Source organism: Mchenga conophoros, linkage group LG9 (genome assembly GCF_057382185.1).
Source record: "Mchenga conophoros isolate Kocher_MC1m ecotype Shallow Benthic linkage group LG9, M_conophoros_male_GT1.1, whole genome shotgun sequence".
Taxonomy (NCBI): domain Eukaryota; kingdom Metazoa; phylum Chordata; class Actinopteri; order Cichliformes; family Cichlidae; genus Mchenga; species Mchenga conophoros.
In genome coordinates this window covers 3,339,591-3,355,061 of record NC_140534.1, presented here as the reverse complement: position 1 = coordinate 3,355,061, position 15,471 = coordinate 3,339,591, and the positions used below count along the sequence as shown (strand labels likewise).

Below are 15,471 nucleotides of genomic sequence, written 5' to 3'. Positions count from 1 at the left end.
GGCATAAACACAATCTATTTGTCGTTTCAGGTTGTAGTGTTACACAACATTTTCAGATCTAATCGAAATAAAATAAGTGTTTCGTAATTCATTCAATTTATTGTCTTTATTTATAACTGGCATTATTGTTTCATTCTATTATAGAATCTTACAAGAAAGAGGCAAAATTGTATTCCATCATGCTTTATTAGCTGCTTCGGTGAAAAACAAATCAACAATGCAAAAAATAAATAAAAATAAAGTGTCGGCAGTATAAAAGAGTGTAGAGTAGTTTATGTTTATGGTGTGGGAAATGAGTTAAAAAGCAGAGTGGATTTGGGGACGAAGGTGGCTCTCCTCCTCTCAGTCCTGCAGGAAATGCAGCGGAGGCGTCGCTCAGAGGGGAGCCACTGAAATGCTGGGTGAAGAATGTGAGACATCAACAATTATGTTATGATAAATTACGTAATAACTACAACAGAAGACTGACCTTTGTGGGAATGCTTGGAGCAGACTAACATGTGAGCTGGAGTGTTCTGGGACGTAATCCGATAAAAACCGATCTCTTTACCCGTCGGCTTCCTGTGGCTGTCATGTGACCGGCTATTGCACTTAATAATAAAACAGCTTCTTGACATTTTTTGTGTTTCTTTTTATCGCTGTGTGACTGTTTTCATGTGAAAGCCTGCATGCGCTAGTACCGCTTGCCACTCATACCCACAATCCTTTGCGGTTTTACCCCAGAATGACGTCACATTTTCAATCATTTTCAATTTGTCAGAAAGGACCTTTTCTGTTAGGACTGATAGGTTCTCCTCTAACACTGCTGCCCTAACCTGCGGGGTTCCACAGGGTTCAGTTTTGGGTCCATTAGTATTTTCTTTTACATTCAATTCAATTCAATTCAATTCAATTTTATTTATATAGCGCCAAATCACAAAAAAAGTCGCCTCAAGGCGCTTCATAGATACAGAGAAAAACCCAACAATCATATGACCCCCTATGAGCAAGCACTTTGGCGACAGTGGGAAGGAAAAACTCCCTTTTAACAGGAAGAAACCTCCGGCAGAACCAGGCTCAGGGAGGGGCGGCCATCTGCTGCGACCGGTTGGGGTGAGAGAAGGAAGACAGGATAAAGACATGCTGTGGAAGAGAGACAGAGGTTAATAACAGATATGATTCAATGCAGAGAGGTCTATTAATACATAGTGAGTGAGAAAGGTGACTGGAAAGGAAAAACTCAATGCATCATGGGAATCCCCCGGCAGCCTACATCTATTGCAGCATAACAAAGGGAGGATTCAGGGTCACCTGGTCCAGCCCTAACTATATGCTTTAGAAAAAAGGAAAGTTTTAAGCCTAATCTTAAAAGTAGAGATAGTGTCTGTCTCCCGAATCCAAACTGGAAGCTGGTTCCACAGAAGAGGGGCCTGAAAACTGAAGGCTCTCCCTCCCATTCTACTTTTAAATACTCTAGGAACAACAAGTAGGCCTGCAGAGCGAGAGCGGAGCGCTCTAATAGGGTGATATGGTACTACAAGGTCATTAAGATAAGATGGGGCCTGATTATTTAAGACCTTGTATGTGAGGAGCAGGATTTTGAATTCAATTCTGGATTTAACAGGAAGCCAATGAAGGGAAGCCAAAACAGGAGAAATATGCTCTCTCTTTCTAGTCCCTGTCAGGACTCTTGCTGCAGCATTTTGGATTAGCTGAAGGCTTTTCAGTGAGTTTTTTGGACATCCTGATAATAATGAATTACAGTAGTCCAGCCTGGAAGTAATAAATGCATGAACTAGTTTTTCAGCGTCACTCTGAGACAGGATATTTCTAATTTTAGAGATGTTGCGCAAATGGAAGTAAGCAGTCTTACATATTTGTTTAATATGTGCGTTGAAGGACATGTCCTGGTCAAAAATGACTCCAAGGTTCCTCACAGCATTACTGGAGGCCAAGGTAATGCCATCCAGAGTAAGAATCTGATTAGATACCATATTTCTAAGATTTTCAGGGCCGAGTACAATAACCTCAGTTTTATCTGAATTAAGAAGCAGAGAGTTAGCGGCCATCCCGGTCTTTATGTCTTTAAGACATTCCCGCAGTTTAACTAATTGGTGTGTGTTATCTGGCTTCATGGACAGATAGAGCTGGGTGTCATCTGCATAGCAGTGAAAATGTATGCTATGTCTTCTAATGATGCTGCCTAAGGGAAGCATGTATAATGTAAACAGAATTGGTCCTAGCACTGAACCCTGTGGAACTCCATAATTAACCTCAGTGTGTGAAGAGGACTCTCCATTTACATGCACGAATTGGAGTCTATTAGATAGATATGATACAAACCACTGCAGTGCAGTACCTGTAATACCTACAGCATGTTCTAATCGCTCTAATAGGATATTATGATCAACAGTATCGAACGCTGCACTGAGGTCTAGCAGGACAAGCACAGAGATGAGTCCACTGTCAGAGGCCATAAGAAGATCATTTGTAACCTTCACTAAAGCTGTTTCTGTGCTGTGCTGAGCTCTGAAACCTGACTGAAACTCTTCAAATAAACCATTCCTCTGCAGATGATCTGTTAGCTGTTTGACAACTACTCTTTCAAGGATTTTTGATATGAAAGGAAGGTTGGAGATTGGCCTATAATTAGCTAAGACTGCTGGGTCTAGAGATGGCTTTTTGAGTAAAGGTTTAACTACAGCCAGCTTGAAGGCCTGTGGTACATAGCCGATTATTAGAGATAGGTTGATCATATTTAAGATCGAAGAATTAATTAATGGCAGGACTTCTTTGAGCAGTTTTGTAGGAATGGGGTCTAAAAGACACGTTGATGGTTTGGAGGAAGTAATTATTGAAGTTAACTCAGAAAGATCAATTGGAGAAAAAGAGTCTAACTTAATATCAATGGTACTAAGAGTAGCTGTAGATAATATTACATCTGTGGGATGATTATTGGTAATTTTTTCTCTAATGATAAAAATTTTATTTGTGAAGAAGTTCATGAAGTCATTACTAGTTAACGTTAAAGGGATGGTTGGCTCAAAAGAGCTCTGACTTTTTGTCAGCCTGGCTACAGTGCTGAAGAGAAACCTAGGGTTGTTCTTATTTTCTTCAATCAGTGATGAATAGTAAGATGTTCTGGCTTTGCGGAGGGCTTTCTTATAAAGCAGCAAACTATTTCTCCAGGCTAAATGATGATCCTCTAGATTTGTGACACGCCATTTCCTCTCCAGATTACGAGTCATCTGCTTTAGGGTACGTGTTTCAGAATTATACCACGGAGTCAGGTACTTCTGATTTGAGGCCTTAGTTTTCACAGGAGCTACAGTATCCAGAGTCGTACGTAGTGAGGAGGTGAAATTATTAACAAGATAATCGACCTCTGTTGGGGTAGCGTTCAGATAGCTACTCTGCTCTGTGTTGGTACAGGGCATTGAAGATGATAACAGTGGGTGGATTATATTCTTAAACTTAGTTACAGTGCTTTCAGAAAGACATCTACTTTGATAAAGTCTACTCTTCACCGCTGTGTAATCAATTATTGTAAAAGTAAATGTTATCAGGAAATGATCAGACAGGAGAGGGTTTTCAGGAAACACTGTTAAATGTTCAGGTTCGATGCCATATGTTAGAACAAGATCTAGAGTGTGATTAAAGTGGTGGGTGGGTTCTTTTACATTTTGAGAGAAACCAATTGAGTCTAATAACAGATTAAATGCCATGTTGAGGCTGTCATTTTTAGCATCTACATGGATGTTAAAATCACCCACAATAATTATTTTATCTGAGCTCAGAACTAAATTAGATATAAAGTCTGAGAAATCAGACAGAAACTCTGTGTAAGGCCCAGGTGGACGATAGATGATAACAAGTAAGACTAGTTTCTGAGTTTCACAGCTGGGGTGGACAATGTTAAGCATCAGGCTTTCAAATGAATTAAAAGTCTGTCTTGGTCTTTCATTAATTAATAGGCTGGTGGGAAAAATTGCTGCCACACCGCCCCCTCGGCCTGTGCTTCGAGATTTCTGGTAGTTAGAATGGCTCGGGGGTGTTGATTCATTTAAACTAACATAATCATCCTGCTGCAACCAGGTTTCTGTAAGGCAGAGTAAATCAATTTGTTGATCAATTATTAAGTCATGTACTAACAGAGACTTGGAGGAGAGAGACCTAATATTTAATAATCCACATTTCACTGTTTTACTCTTTGGTTCAGATGTGGATACTGTATTGTTCTTTCTTTGTGATTGTTTATGTTTAAGTTGTTTGTTGCTGGTTTTTAGTTTGTTTTTTGTCTTTTTGGAAGCTGACACAGTCTCTATGGAGATGGGTTTTTGGGGGGGTAGCAGGAGGAGAGAAGCTGCAGAGAAGCGTGTAAGACTGCAACTCTGCTTCCTGGTCCCAACTCTGGATAGTCATATTTTGGGGGGTTTAATAAATTTGTCCATATTTCTAGAAATGAGAGCTGCTCCATCCAAAGTGGGATGGATGCCATCTCTCCTAACAAGACCAGGTTTCCTCCAGAAGGTTTGCCAATTATCTATGAAGCCCACATCGTTTCTGGGACACCACTCAGACAGCCAGCAATTTAAGGAGAACATGCGGCTAAACATGTCACTCCTGGTCTGATTGGGGAGGGGACCAGAGAAAACTACAGAGTCCGACATTGTTTTGGCAAAGTTGCACACCGATTCAATATTGATTTTAGTGACCTCCGATTGGCGTAACCGGGTGTCATTACTGCCGACGTGAATTATGATTTTACTGAATTTACGTTTACCCTTAGCCAGCAGTTTTAAATTTCCTTCAATGTCGCCTGCTCTGGCCCCTGGAAGACAATTGACTATGGTTGCCGGTGTCTCTAGCTTCACATGTCTGAGAACAGAATCGCCAATTACCAGAGTTTGACCCCCGGCGGGTGTGTCGCCGAGTGGGGAAAAACGGTTAGACACATGACCTGGGGTGTACCTGGGGCTTCTGTTTAGGACTATGCTTCCTCCTCACCGTGACCCAGCCGCCCTGATTCCCCAGCTGCTTGGGACCTGCCGGGGAACAGCTAGCGGGGCCTACGCTATTTTCGGCTGCACCAGCTACAGGGGCCTGGCTAGCTGCGGGTGAATGAAGGGTGCGAAGCCGAGTCTCCAATTCAGTAATCCTGGCCTCCAGCGCTGCAAATATGCTACATTTGTTACAGATATCATTACTGCTAAAGGAGGCCGAGGAGTAACTAAACATCTGACACAATGAGCAAGAAAGTGCAGGAGGGACAGGTGAAGTAGCCATGGTGCTAATGAGTCGGCTACGAGCTAAGCTAGGCTAGCGAGACAGTACAGAGACAGTGAGTGAATACTTTGGCTATAAATTAGGTAGTGAGTACACAGAAAGTGTGCTTCGGAGGAAGCACGTGAAGATTATACTATGAAAGAAGAATGTATTTAAAAGTTGTTAATTAAATCGCTAAGCAAATAAGCTACTCAGAAACACCACTGTGTTTGAGCAGGAACAGGAACAGGAAGTGATACTCTACCACAGAGCGAGCGAACACCAAGTGACAGCGCCACCAAGAGTCAGCCAAGGTCACCCATTCAAGAGTGCATGCTTCCTTTAGCTGCATTATTCAGTCTTTTAGTGACCTGTCTTATCATTTCTATGCTGATGACATTCAGCTGTATATGTCCTTTAAGCCTAATCAGCTGGATACGCTGTCCATCCTAGTCCAGTGCTCAACCCAGGTTTCTGATTGGCTTTCTAACAATTACATTGTTTTAAACATGAACAAGACAGAGACCATGATCATAGCATCTCCTGATCTATATTCTAAAATCAGTCAGGTTCTTGCCCCTTTCTGTTTTTCTGCTGAGCCAAATATTTGAAATCTTGGAGTAATATTTGACTCCTCTTTGGGCCTTGACTCACACGTAAAGTCTCTGTCTCGTTCCTGTTTCTTTCATTTAAGGAATATTTCTAAACTGTGACATATGGTCTCCTTAGCTGAACTGGAAAAAATTGTCCATGCATTTGTGTCATTGCGTTTAGACTAGAGATGGACCTATCCGATATTATGTATCGGTATCGGTCCGATACTGACCTAAATTACTGGATCGGATATCGGAGAAAAATAAAAAATGTAATCCGATCCATTAAATATCACGAAAGCACCTCACAAAACTTGCAACACGCCGTAACTCACCTCAGAACGTTAGCACGTCGGAGCAGTATGCATCACGTGATAGAGCAGCTGTGGCATGCGGGACCTGTGGTGGTCTGGATAGCATTTGGAGCTTCGCTAGCAACCCGGCATTTCATCTCCGACAAAGTTATCCCCGAGAGAAGTAAAGCAAGTGTGTAAGTCCATCTTTGAATGTTTGTAAAGCATTCCTGCGTTAAGCTTAACAAGCGACTGCCTCTTCTTGCTGCTACTTCAATCATGAAACTGCTTAATGATCAGCTGATCGGCTTTTCTGTCGTGAGTCCGTCTCTCTTCTTTGTTTTTGGCCCACTTTGCACCAGAAAGAGGAAACCAGCGGCTGAACAACAGCAGCACGTTTAAGCTTGATAAGCTGTTGTTAGAATTTATTTAATATAACTTTCTACACCAGGATCTTTTTCTACGCAGCTGACGGCTGTAACTGTGCAGGGGCAGATCTAGCAAAGTTTAGCCAGGGGGGCCGATGGGGCATGAACAGGGAAAAGGGGGCACAAAGACATACTTTTCTTTCTTATTCTCATTTAAAATGTCGAGCTTTTAATAAATAATTATCTGAATCTGACACCCAAAGTTTTAATTTGATGTAAAATGTATAGAAGTCCATTACTGTATATAGTAACTGTTAAGACTAATATACCCTAGTAAGCTGTAGTACATTTTCCTTTGGGAAGGTACCATCTGTGCAGTCTGCAATTTTGTTGAAGAAAGATGTTGAATCTATTTAATATTTCTTGAAAAATAATTGATTTCTGTGCATTTTTTTCACACTGCATCAAATTAAGGTTGATTACGTTGATTAAGCATCATGAGGTGGAGCGTGAGGGGTGGTTCCCTATTTTTTATTTATTTATTTTTGTTGTTGCTGGGAGTTGGAACCCTATTAGTTGGGTTGCTTAATATTTACGCTAAGTACTCTTTAAAATACCAGAATAGGGAGGATGGTGTAGGTTTAAGTTTATTAGATTGATCAGTATTGCTGAACTATGAAATATTTTTTTTTGCATACAGGTATAACAGAATAGCTTTAGTGTAGCTGTTGTTTTAAACTTGAGTATGAACTTATACAAAATGCAGCAAGATATTTAAAAAAACAGTTTTGTTGATTAAAAAACACAATATCGGATTCATATCGGTATCGGCAGATATCCAAATTTATGATATCGGTATCGGTATCGGACATAAAAAAAGTGGTATCGTGCCATCTCTAGTTTAGACTATTGTAATTCCCTGTTTACCAGCTTGGATAAATCATCTCTGTACAAAATGCAGCAGCCAGACTACTAACTCGCTCTTGCAAGCGAGCTCACATCACTCCTATTTTATGTTCTTTACATTGGCTCCCAATAGATTTTAGAATTCCCTTTAAAATTATTGTTTTAACGTACAGAGCAGTACATGGCCAGGCACCAGATTATTTATCCAAGCTTCTCACAAAATACACTGCTGCTCGTTGTCTCCGCGCACAGGCTCAGAGTTTGTTGGTTGCTCCCCGAACATGACTGAAGATGAAAGGGGGCGGAGCCTTTCAGTCTGTGGCACCAACGCTGTGGAACAGTCTACCTCCACAACTACGTTTGGTTGACTCTGTGGAATCCTTTGAAAAGCAGTTAAAAACTTTACTGTTTAAACAAGCTTTCTGTTGACCAATGCTTTTTACATTTTTAATTTACATTTAACCTCTATATTGTGTATATAATTTGCTATTTATCGGACTGTTTAATTTAATCTTTGTGTACAGCGCTTTGTGACTACCTGTCTATGAAAAGCACTTAATAAATAAACTTTACTTCCTGTGAGAATGAGTCCTCCACCATAGTCATCCACTAATTGTCCTTTGCACTTCTCCCTGTACTCCAGGGTGGGCAACTCCAGGCCTCGAGGGCCGGTGTCCTGCAGGTTTTACATCTCACCCTGGGTCAACACACCTGAATCAAATGATTCAAGGTTCAAGGTTCAAGGTGCTTTATTTGTCACATGCATAGTTATACAAGTATAACATACAGTGAAATGTAGCCTGACACGCTCCTCGACATGTGCAAAAATTGGGGGGGGTGTAGAGGAAGAACATTATATATATATATATATACAGACATATAGTATATACACTGGGCGAATGTGCAGTAGTAGCAGCAAGCAGGTGAATTCTGTACATTAATATGAATAGACATCTGACTATTTTACAGGATAGACAATATAAACATATTTAAAGTTAAAGGAATTGAAATGTACATTGTGCCTTGGTTTAGAGTGTCTGGAAGAGAGTCCTGTCTCAGTCAATTATAGATGATGTGAGCGGGCGGGTGTGTGTGTTTAGGGCACGGATGGCTTGGGGATAGAAGCTCCTCTTGAGTCTCCCTGTCCTTGCCCGGAAGATGCGGAACCTTCTACCAGATTGCAGAAGTTGGAACAGTTTGTTGCCAGGATGGGACGGGTCCTTCAGTATCTGCGCTGCTCTAGTCCGGCATCTCCTGGTGTAGGTGTCCTGAAGCGGGGGGAGTTCAATCCTGCAGCAGCGTTCTGCTGTACGGATCACTCTCTGGAGAGCTTTTTGGTCCTTCACACAGCTCCAGGCCTCTGGAGAACTACAAAATACATTGAGGAAGTAATTTAGCCATTTGAATCAGCTGTGTTGGATCAAGGACAAATCTCCAATCTGCAGGACACCAGCCCTCGAGGCCTGGAGTTGCCCACCCCTGCTGTACACCAAATGCTGCACCTCCAACCACTAGTCTGTCAAGCTAGTGAAATTTGCAGATGACACCACTGTTATCGACTCATCTCGGACAGGGATGAGTCTGCCTACAGGATGGAGGTTGAACGTCTGGTGTCCTGGTGCAGCCGCAACAACCTGGTGCTAAACAATGACAGTGGAAATTATTGTGGACTTCAGGAAGCACACAGCCCCCACATCATCCTGACTGACACCCTCATCACCACTGTGGACTCATTCCACTTCCTGGATACCACCATCACCCAGGATCTGAAGTGGGAGCCCACCATCACCTCTGTCATTAAGAAAGCCCAGCAGAGGATGTACTTCCTGAGGCAGCTGAAGAAATTCAACCTGCCAACACGGACGATGATGCAATTCTACACTGCAATCATCGAGTCCATCCTCACCTCCTCCATCACCGTGTGGTACGCTGGAGTCGCCACCTCTTACAAACAGAGACTGCAGTGTTTTGTGCGCTCTGCTGAGAAGGTGATTGGCTGCAGACTCCCATCTCTGCAGGACCTGTACACCTCCAGGCACTGGGGCATGCAGCTCGGATCTCAGCTGACCTTTCTCACCCTGGACACAGTCTGTTTGACCTGCTCCCCTCAGGCAGGAGGCTCCGGTCCATTCGCACCAGAACCTCTTGCCATAAGAACAGTTTCTTCCCCTCTGCTGTTGGACACATGAACAATAACCGTATGACTGTTCCCACCACTAACACATGACCCTACGCTGTGTTCACTGCATCGGTCCCATGCACTGATCATCACCTGCATTCATGTATATTTCAATCTGCTTATCACTTTTTTAAATGTTTATTTTTATTTATTTATTTTACAGGCTGCATCACGCCTGTTCAAGAGTTGCCCACAGATGGCAGGAATAAAATCTCCGCAAAAATTTTCTGGCACAACTTCACCTGTTTCCAAGGTGCATGGAGAGGATGAAAGAATTCACAAAGCAGGAACTCCAGCAACACTTGAGGGAAGATGAACAACTTGAATAATTGACCAACGCGTTTCGGCTTGTGGCCTTCATCAGGGTCATAATAAAACATTGTAAAAATTGCTTAAATACAAGACAGGAAACAGAAAAAAATTTCAAATTAACCAGTCAAAACTTCATAGATAGGTCAGCTGACATATAATAGGTAGGTATTGGTTAATTGGCTCACGCCCAAGTAAATACCGGACTAGATCATTACTGATGAGGAGGAGGGGGGTCACATAACCCCCATATGTCTGAAAATAACACATGCATGAAATGCATAAGGAGGATGCTATAAATATACACATGGGTTTAAAAAAAGGGGGGGGGGGGGGTCTTTAATGGTAAAAGCACGTTTGAATTAGAAAACAAGACTACAGGAAGGAATAAAATCCTCAACTACATACTAAATGAAAAAATGTTTGGCTGCCCAGACAAAAACCCTCTTGGGGTCCAGATTTGGACCAGAGTCAGGGGATTGGGGATCCCTGTTGTAGGGTCTACCTTACCATGTAAAGTACTTGAAGGAGACTGTTGTTATAATATAATTCTGCATCCATCCTAGTAAGAAGGAAAGGAACCACTGTATGTGTTTGTTCTTCACATGCCATTAACTGAGAATGAAGTCATTTGGATGAGTTTTTCTTGTATTTTGTTCATCTCACATCTCTTATTCGCTTCCATATGAGGGGTTAGTGATGCCCAAATTTGTCGATGGGGTGAAGCAGGGCAGGCAATGAACGGCTGGCATCTGACAATGTCAGTACCACATGATGTGCATATAAAGTTATGATGGGTTTCACAGTTACTAATTGCAATGGGTAGTGGCTCCATAGCTAAAGCAAAGTGCAGGGGGGACCGTAGACCCAAATGTAAATGGAATCGTTTTCCATATGAGTGTAGCAATAGCTCTGGCCTTGGATGTGAAAGGGGAAGTCTTGCAGACTTTATGAAAAATTCCACGACACCTTCATGATGGAAAATGGCTGAAAATAAAAATGGCTTTCATTTTAGCCAGCTTCCCATCTTACAAACAGTCTCCACTGAAATGCAGGAGCTTCTCTTTTATATCCCCCACACTCAACTCTCTGCATCAGGAAGCTCCTGGCACTGGTCACCCTGGGAGTTTCGTCCTTCTACTTCCCAACAGTTAGCAGATAACATAGTGAAGCATCGCCAAGCAGTTTTGACAAGGTCATGCTGACACAAAATTTGACTCTGACTTTAAACACTGGTCACTTCAGGTGTTGCTCTGATATACAGGAAATGACATCACGGCTCAAACTCTTTGTCAGTAAACCATTTCTTTATTTAACATGTAAAATTTTGGTTTAACTGTTGCAGGATTTCATTACACAAACAAGCTGAAAAAAAAACTGCAGAACACATGGATCAATGCATTCAATAAAAATATAACAGGAAACAGATTTCTTAATCAAACTGCTGGAACAAAGCTAACCACTCAACACAAACACTACAGTAGAACAGTTTAGAAAGCTTAAAATGTAACGAGAGGCACATTTTCATAGGTGCCTAATCAGATCTTTACAGAAGACTCCACCTCTGTGGAGCCTGATCTCAAAGATTTAAGTCTGACCCTGAAACCAGAAGAGGATCTTTCTGTCTCTGCAAGGCAAGGCAAGGCAAGGCAAGGCAAATTTATTTGTATAGCACAATTCAACAACAAGGTGATTCAAAGTGCTTTACAGAGACATTAGAAACAAAAACAAATAAAAAGCATGATTTAAAATTGATTAAAACAAGCAAACAAACAAACTAAGTAAACACACACATTTCACACCTGTTCGCGCGATCTGAACCCTTATCGTAAGGGGAGCTACCAGTCCTTCTGTGGACGAGCTACTTTCTATTTTAAATTCCCTGAATTTAAAATACTCTCTAGACCCAGTCTAGACCCAGCTGGGGAGCTACCCAGAGCTCTAAACCCACTTAACAAACAAACAAAACAAACAAAACAGTATATAAAATCAAAACAGATAAAATCAGAAATAGATAAGATCAGTAGTTAGTGTAAGTTTTGAAATTTAAGCTTAAAGTGTGGATTTGGTGCTTTATTCAAATGCAGCTGAGAACAGGTGAGTCTTCAACCTGGATTTAAATAAACTGAGTGTTTCAGCTGATCTGAGGCTTTCTGGGAGTTTGTTCCAGATATAAGGAGCATAAAAGCTGAATGCAGCTTCTCCGTGTCTGGTTCTGACTCTGGGAACTGATAAAAGACCGGATCCAGATGACCTGAGGGATCTGGAAGGTTCATACTGGGTCAGGAGGTCACTGACCCAGTATGCAGATTCACTGTGATCCACAGATGGTAATGATTTCAGTCCTGCATCACGCTGATGTTTGCACAGAGGAGATAATTTAGTAAATGTTTTTGAACATTGGTAACAGTAAAACAGTTCCTTCATAATCATTATGCAAATTTTTACTCTGTGAATGGTACTCATGGCCATTGACCAGTGGTTGTTGATCAATGGTCATAAGAATTTGCATATTAATGATGAAGAAACTGACCTCACAGCCCATTGTTCACTCATTGGGCCGGTTTCATTCGTTATGCAAATGTACTGTTTACAAGATTAACTTAAAAGCAGGAATCAAGACGTAACAGTTTATTTGTAACATGGAATCGTTTGTGAGTGGAGTATGAACTGAGATTACTCAAACTCTTTCACAGATGAAGTTCTCTTTCATGTGTCTGCGTTCATGCTTAGTATGATCACATGATTGGGAAAAGGTTTTGTCACAGTGTCTGCACTTGTATGGTTTCTCTCAAGTGTGGACTCGTTTATGCTTTTCAAGCTGACGTGCACTGATGAAGGATGACCCACACTGATCGCAGACATGCTTTTTAACCCCACTGTGAATGAGTTCATATTGTTTGAAGTGTTTTGAAGTGGTGAAGCCTCTCCTGCATTCTTTACAGTAGTTCATTTCGTCTCCAGTGTGTCTACGTTGATGTATTTTCAGAGTCCTTCAATGACTTCATGTTTTTCCACAAAGGTCACAACAAAAGTCTTTCCCACAGCGATGACAGGGTTGAGAACTTGATCCATCTGTGTTGCTCTGCTTCTAAACAAAGACACAAAGACAGTGTAAGTCAGTCCGTCAACATTTTTATCCTGAACGTCGCCTGAAATAAAGAGCATCTCTGCCAAAGTCCAATTACATTTTACTGCTTACATTATCACACTCAGCTCAATTTAATGTGCTATAAAAACGATAAGAGTAAAAACATTAAATCAATACTAGTTTAATGCTACAATAACAGTAATACAATTCTCAAACACTATCCCTAAAAACCTGTGATCAGAGTCTGAATAATCATTCAGAGCTGCCTTTCCATGCAGTAGAATTGCTAACATGCTAACACAATTTGATGAGCAGAGTTGTTTCAAACAGTCGGGCTGACAAGATAAACATAAAAATACATACCTCACAGTAACTGCACTTGTAGAGTCTTTCTGGTGTGGATCTGTTGGTGTCGTCTCAGAGAATGTGGAGATTTAAAAGTCTTCTCACACAGGTCACATTTATAAGGGCTCTCCTCAGAGTGGGTAAACATGTGACATCGTAACTCTCTGTTTGTAGCAAAGTGTTTGCCACACTGATCACAACTGTACACATCATGTCTGGTGTGAATGCGTAGGTGTGTATTTCGCCTCCCTATCCGGCTGAAAGTTTTTCCACAAATGTCACAGCTGTATGCCTTAATTCCAGAGTGGGTAACTAGATGACTCTGTAAGCTGCTACTGTGAGTAAAAGCTCTGCAACACTGATCACAGCTGTACGCTTTAACTCCACTGTGGATGAGTTGGTGTGTTTTTAAGTTTCCAGGGTGGGTAAAAGACTTTCCACACTCGTCACAGCTGAATGGTTTCTCTCCACTGTGGATCAGTTGGTGTGTTTTTAAGCTTCCAGACTTGGTAAAAGACTTTCCACACAAGTCACAGCTGAACGGTCTCTCTCCAGTGTGGATGAGTTGGTGTGTTTTTAAGCTTCCAGAGTGGGTAAAAGACTTTCCACACAAGTCACAGCTGAACGGTCTCTCTCCAGTGTGGATCAGTTGGTGTGTTTTTAAGTTTCCAGAGTGGGTAAAAGACTTTCCACACTCATCACAGCTGAATGGTCTCTCTCCAGTGTGGATCAGTTGGTGTTTTTTTAAGCTTCCAGATAAGGTGAAAGACTTTCCACACTCATCACAGCTGAACAGTCTCTCTCCACTGTGGATCTGTTGGTGTGCTTTCAGAGAATGTGGAGATTTAAAAGTCTTCTCACACAGGTCACATTTATAAGGTCTCTCCTCAGAGTGGGTAAACATGTGACATCGTAACTTTCTGTTTGTAGCAAAGTGTTTGCCACACTGCTCACAGCTGTACACATCATGTCTGGTGTGAATGCGTAGGTGAATATTTCTGTACCCTACATGGCTGAAAGTTTTTCCACAAAAGTCACAGCTGTATGCCTTAATTCCAGAGTGGGTAACTAGATGACTCCGTAAGCTGCTACTGTGAGTAAAAGCTCTGCCACACTGATCACAGCTGTACGCTTTAAGTCCACTGTGAATGAGATGGTGACTTTTTAGGGCTTTCTTCCAGGAAAAAGACTTTCCACACAAGTCACAGCTGAACGGTCTCTCTCCAGTGTGGATGACCTGATGGATTTGTAGTGAATCCTTCTTAAGAAAATCCTTCCCACACTCTTCACAGCTGTACGCTTTAACTCCACCGTGGATCAGTTGGTGTGTTTTTAAGCTTCCAGACTGGGTAAAAGACTTTCCACACTCATCACAGCTGAACGGTCTCTCTCCAGTGTGGATCAGTTGGTGTCTTTTTAAGTGTCCAGATTGGGTAAAAGACTTTCCACACTCGTCACAGCTGAACGGTCTCTCTCCAGTGTGGATGACCTGATGCATTTTTAGGGAAGCTTTCACAGTAAAATCTTTCCCAAACTTGTCACAGTTGTATTTTTTTCTTCCACTTCTTTCTTCAACGAATTTGTCGGGCTCCTGAGAGCGCTGACTTCTCGATCCACGTTGGTCCTGCAGTGACAGAGATACAAACAGAGGCAGTGAGTTGTGGGAAATACATTATTCTAACCGGCCTTTTATTAGTGGTATTTTGTGACCTTTTATTAAATAAGTAGTTACACTTATTTTCATACACACATTGCAAATGTGCTCATGAGAGTTGGCATTCAGTCTTTTGAGGGTCAATGCAAACACACTTACAGACACAGATAAATATTAGACTTGTTTCTAGGGCAAAGGTGAGAGACATTTGGCCTGCAAAGTGTCTGTACGCCTGCTCAGTGAGATTAGCACAGGATGTCACAGGAGAAAAAAAAGCAGGAAACACAGAAGCTGTGTCCCAAAACGTCGGCTGCATCCTTCGGAGGACCCCGGCCTTCGCGGTCTACGTGGGCCGGGTCCTTCAAAGACCGAGAAGGCTGGAAGTGCGAGGTTGCGAAATGGGATAGTCTAGCCTTCAAATTTGCGTCACCGCTGTCTTGGTGGAGTTTAATAAACTCGGCCGTCTGCTCCTTGCTATCTAAAATATAA

The 15,471-nt window shown here is 41.8% G+C and overlaps 1 protein-coding gene across 1 annotated transcript in view; it reads right to left on the bottom strand.

The window, feature by feature from the left end:
• Positions 1-11,180: 11,180 nt before the first annotated feature.
• LOC146566608 (uncharacterized) overlaps positions 11,181-15,471 on the bottom strand; it is a 183,448-nt gene continuing 179,157 nt past the window's right edge. Inside the window, exons 4-6 of the mRNA XM_085286158.1 lie at positions 14,635-14,837; positions 13,347-14,142; positions 11,181-12,983 (exon numbers count right to left, since the gene is read on the bottom strand). Of these exons, the coding sequence (XP_085142284.1) occupies positions 13,348-14,142; positions 14,635-14,837 (998 nt within the window). The 3' untranslated portion in view covers positions 11,181-12,983; position 13,347. The remainder of the gene's footprint in view (positions 12,984-13,346; positions 14,143-14,634; positions 14,838-15,471) is intronic.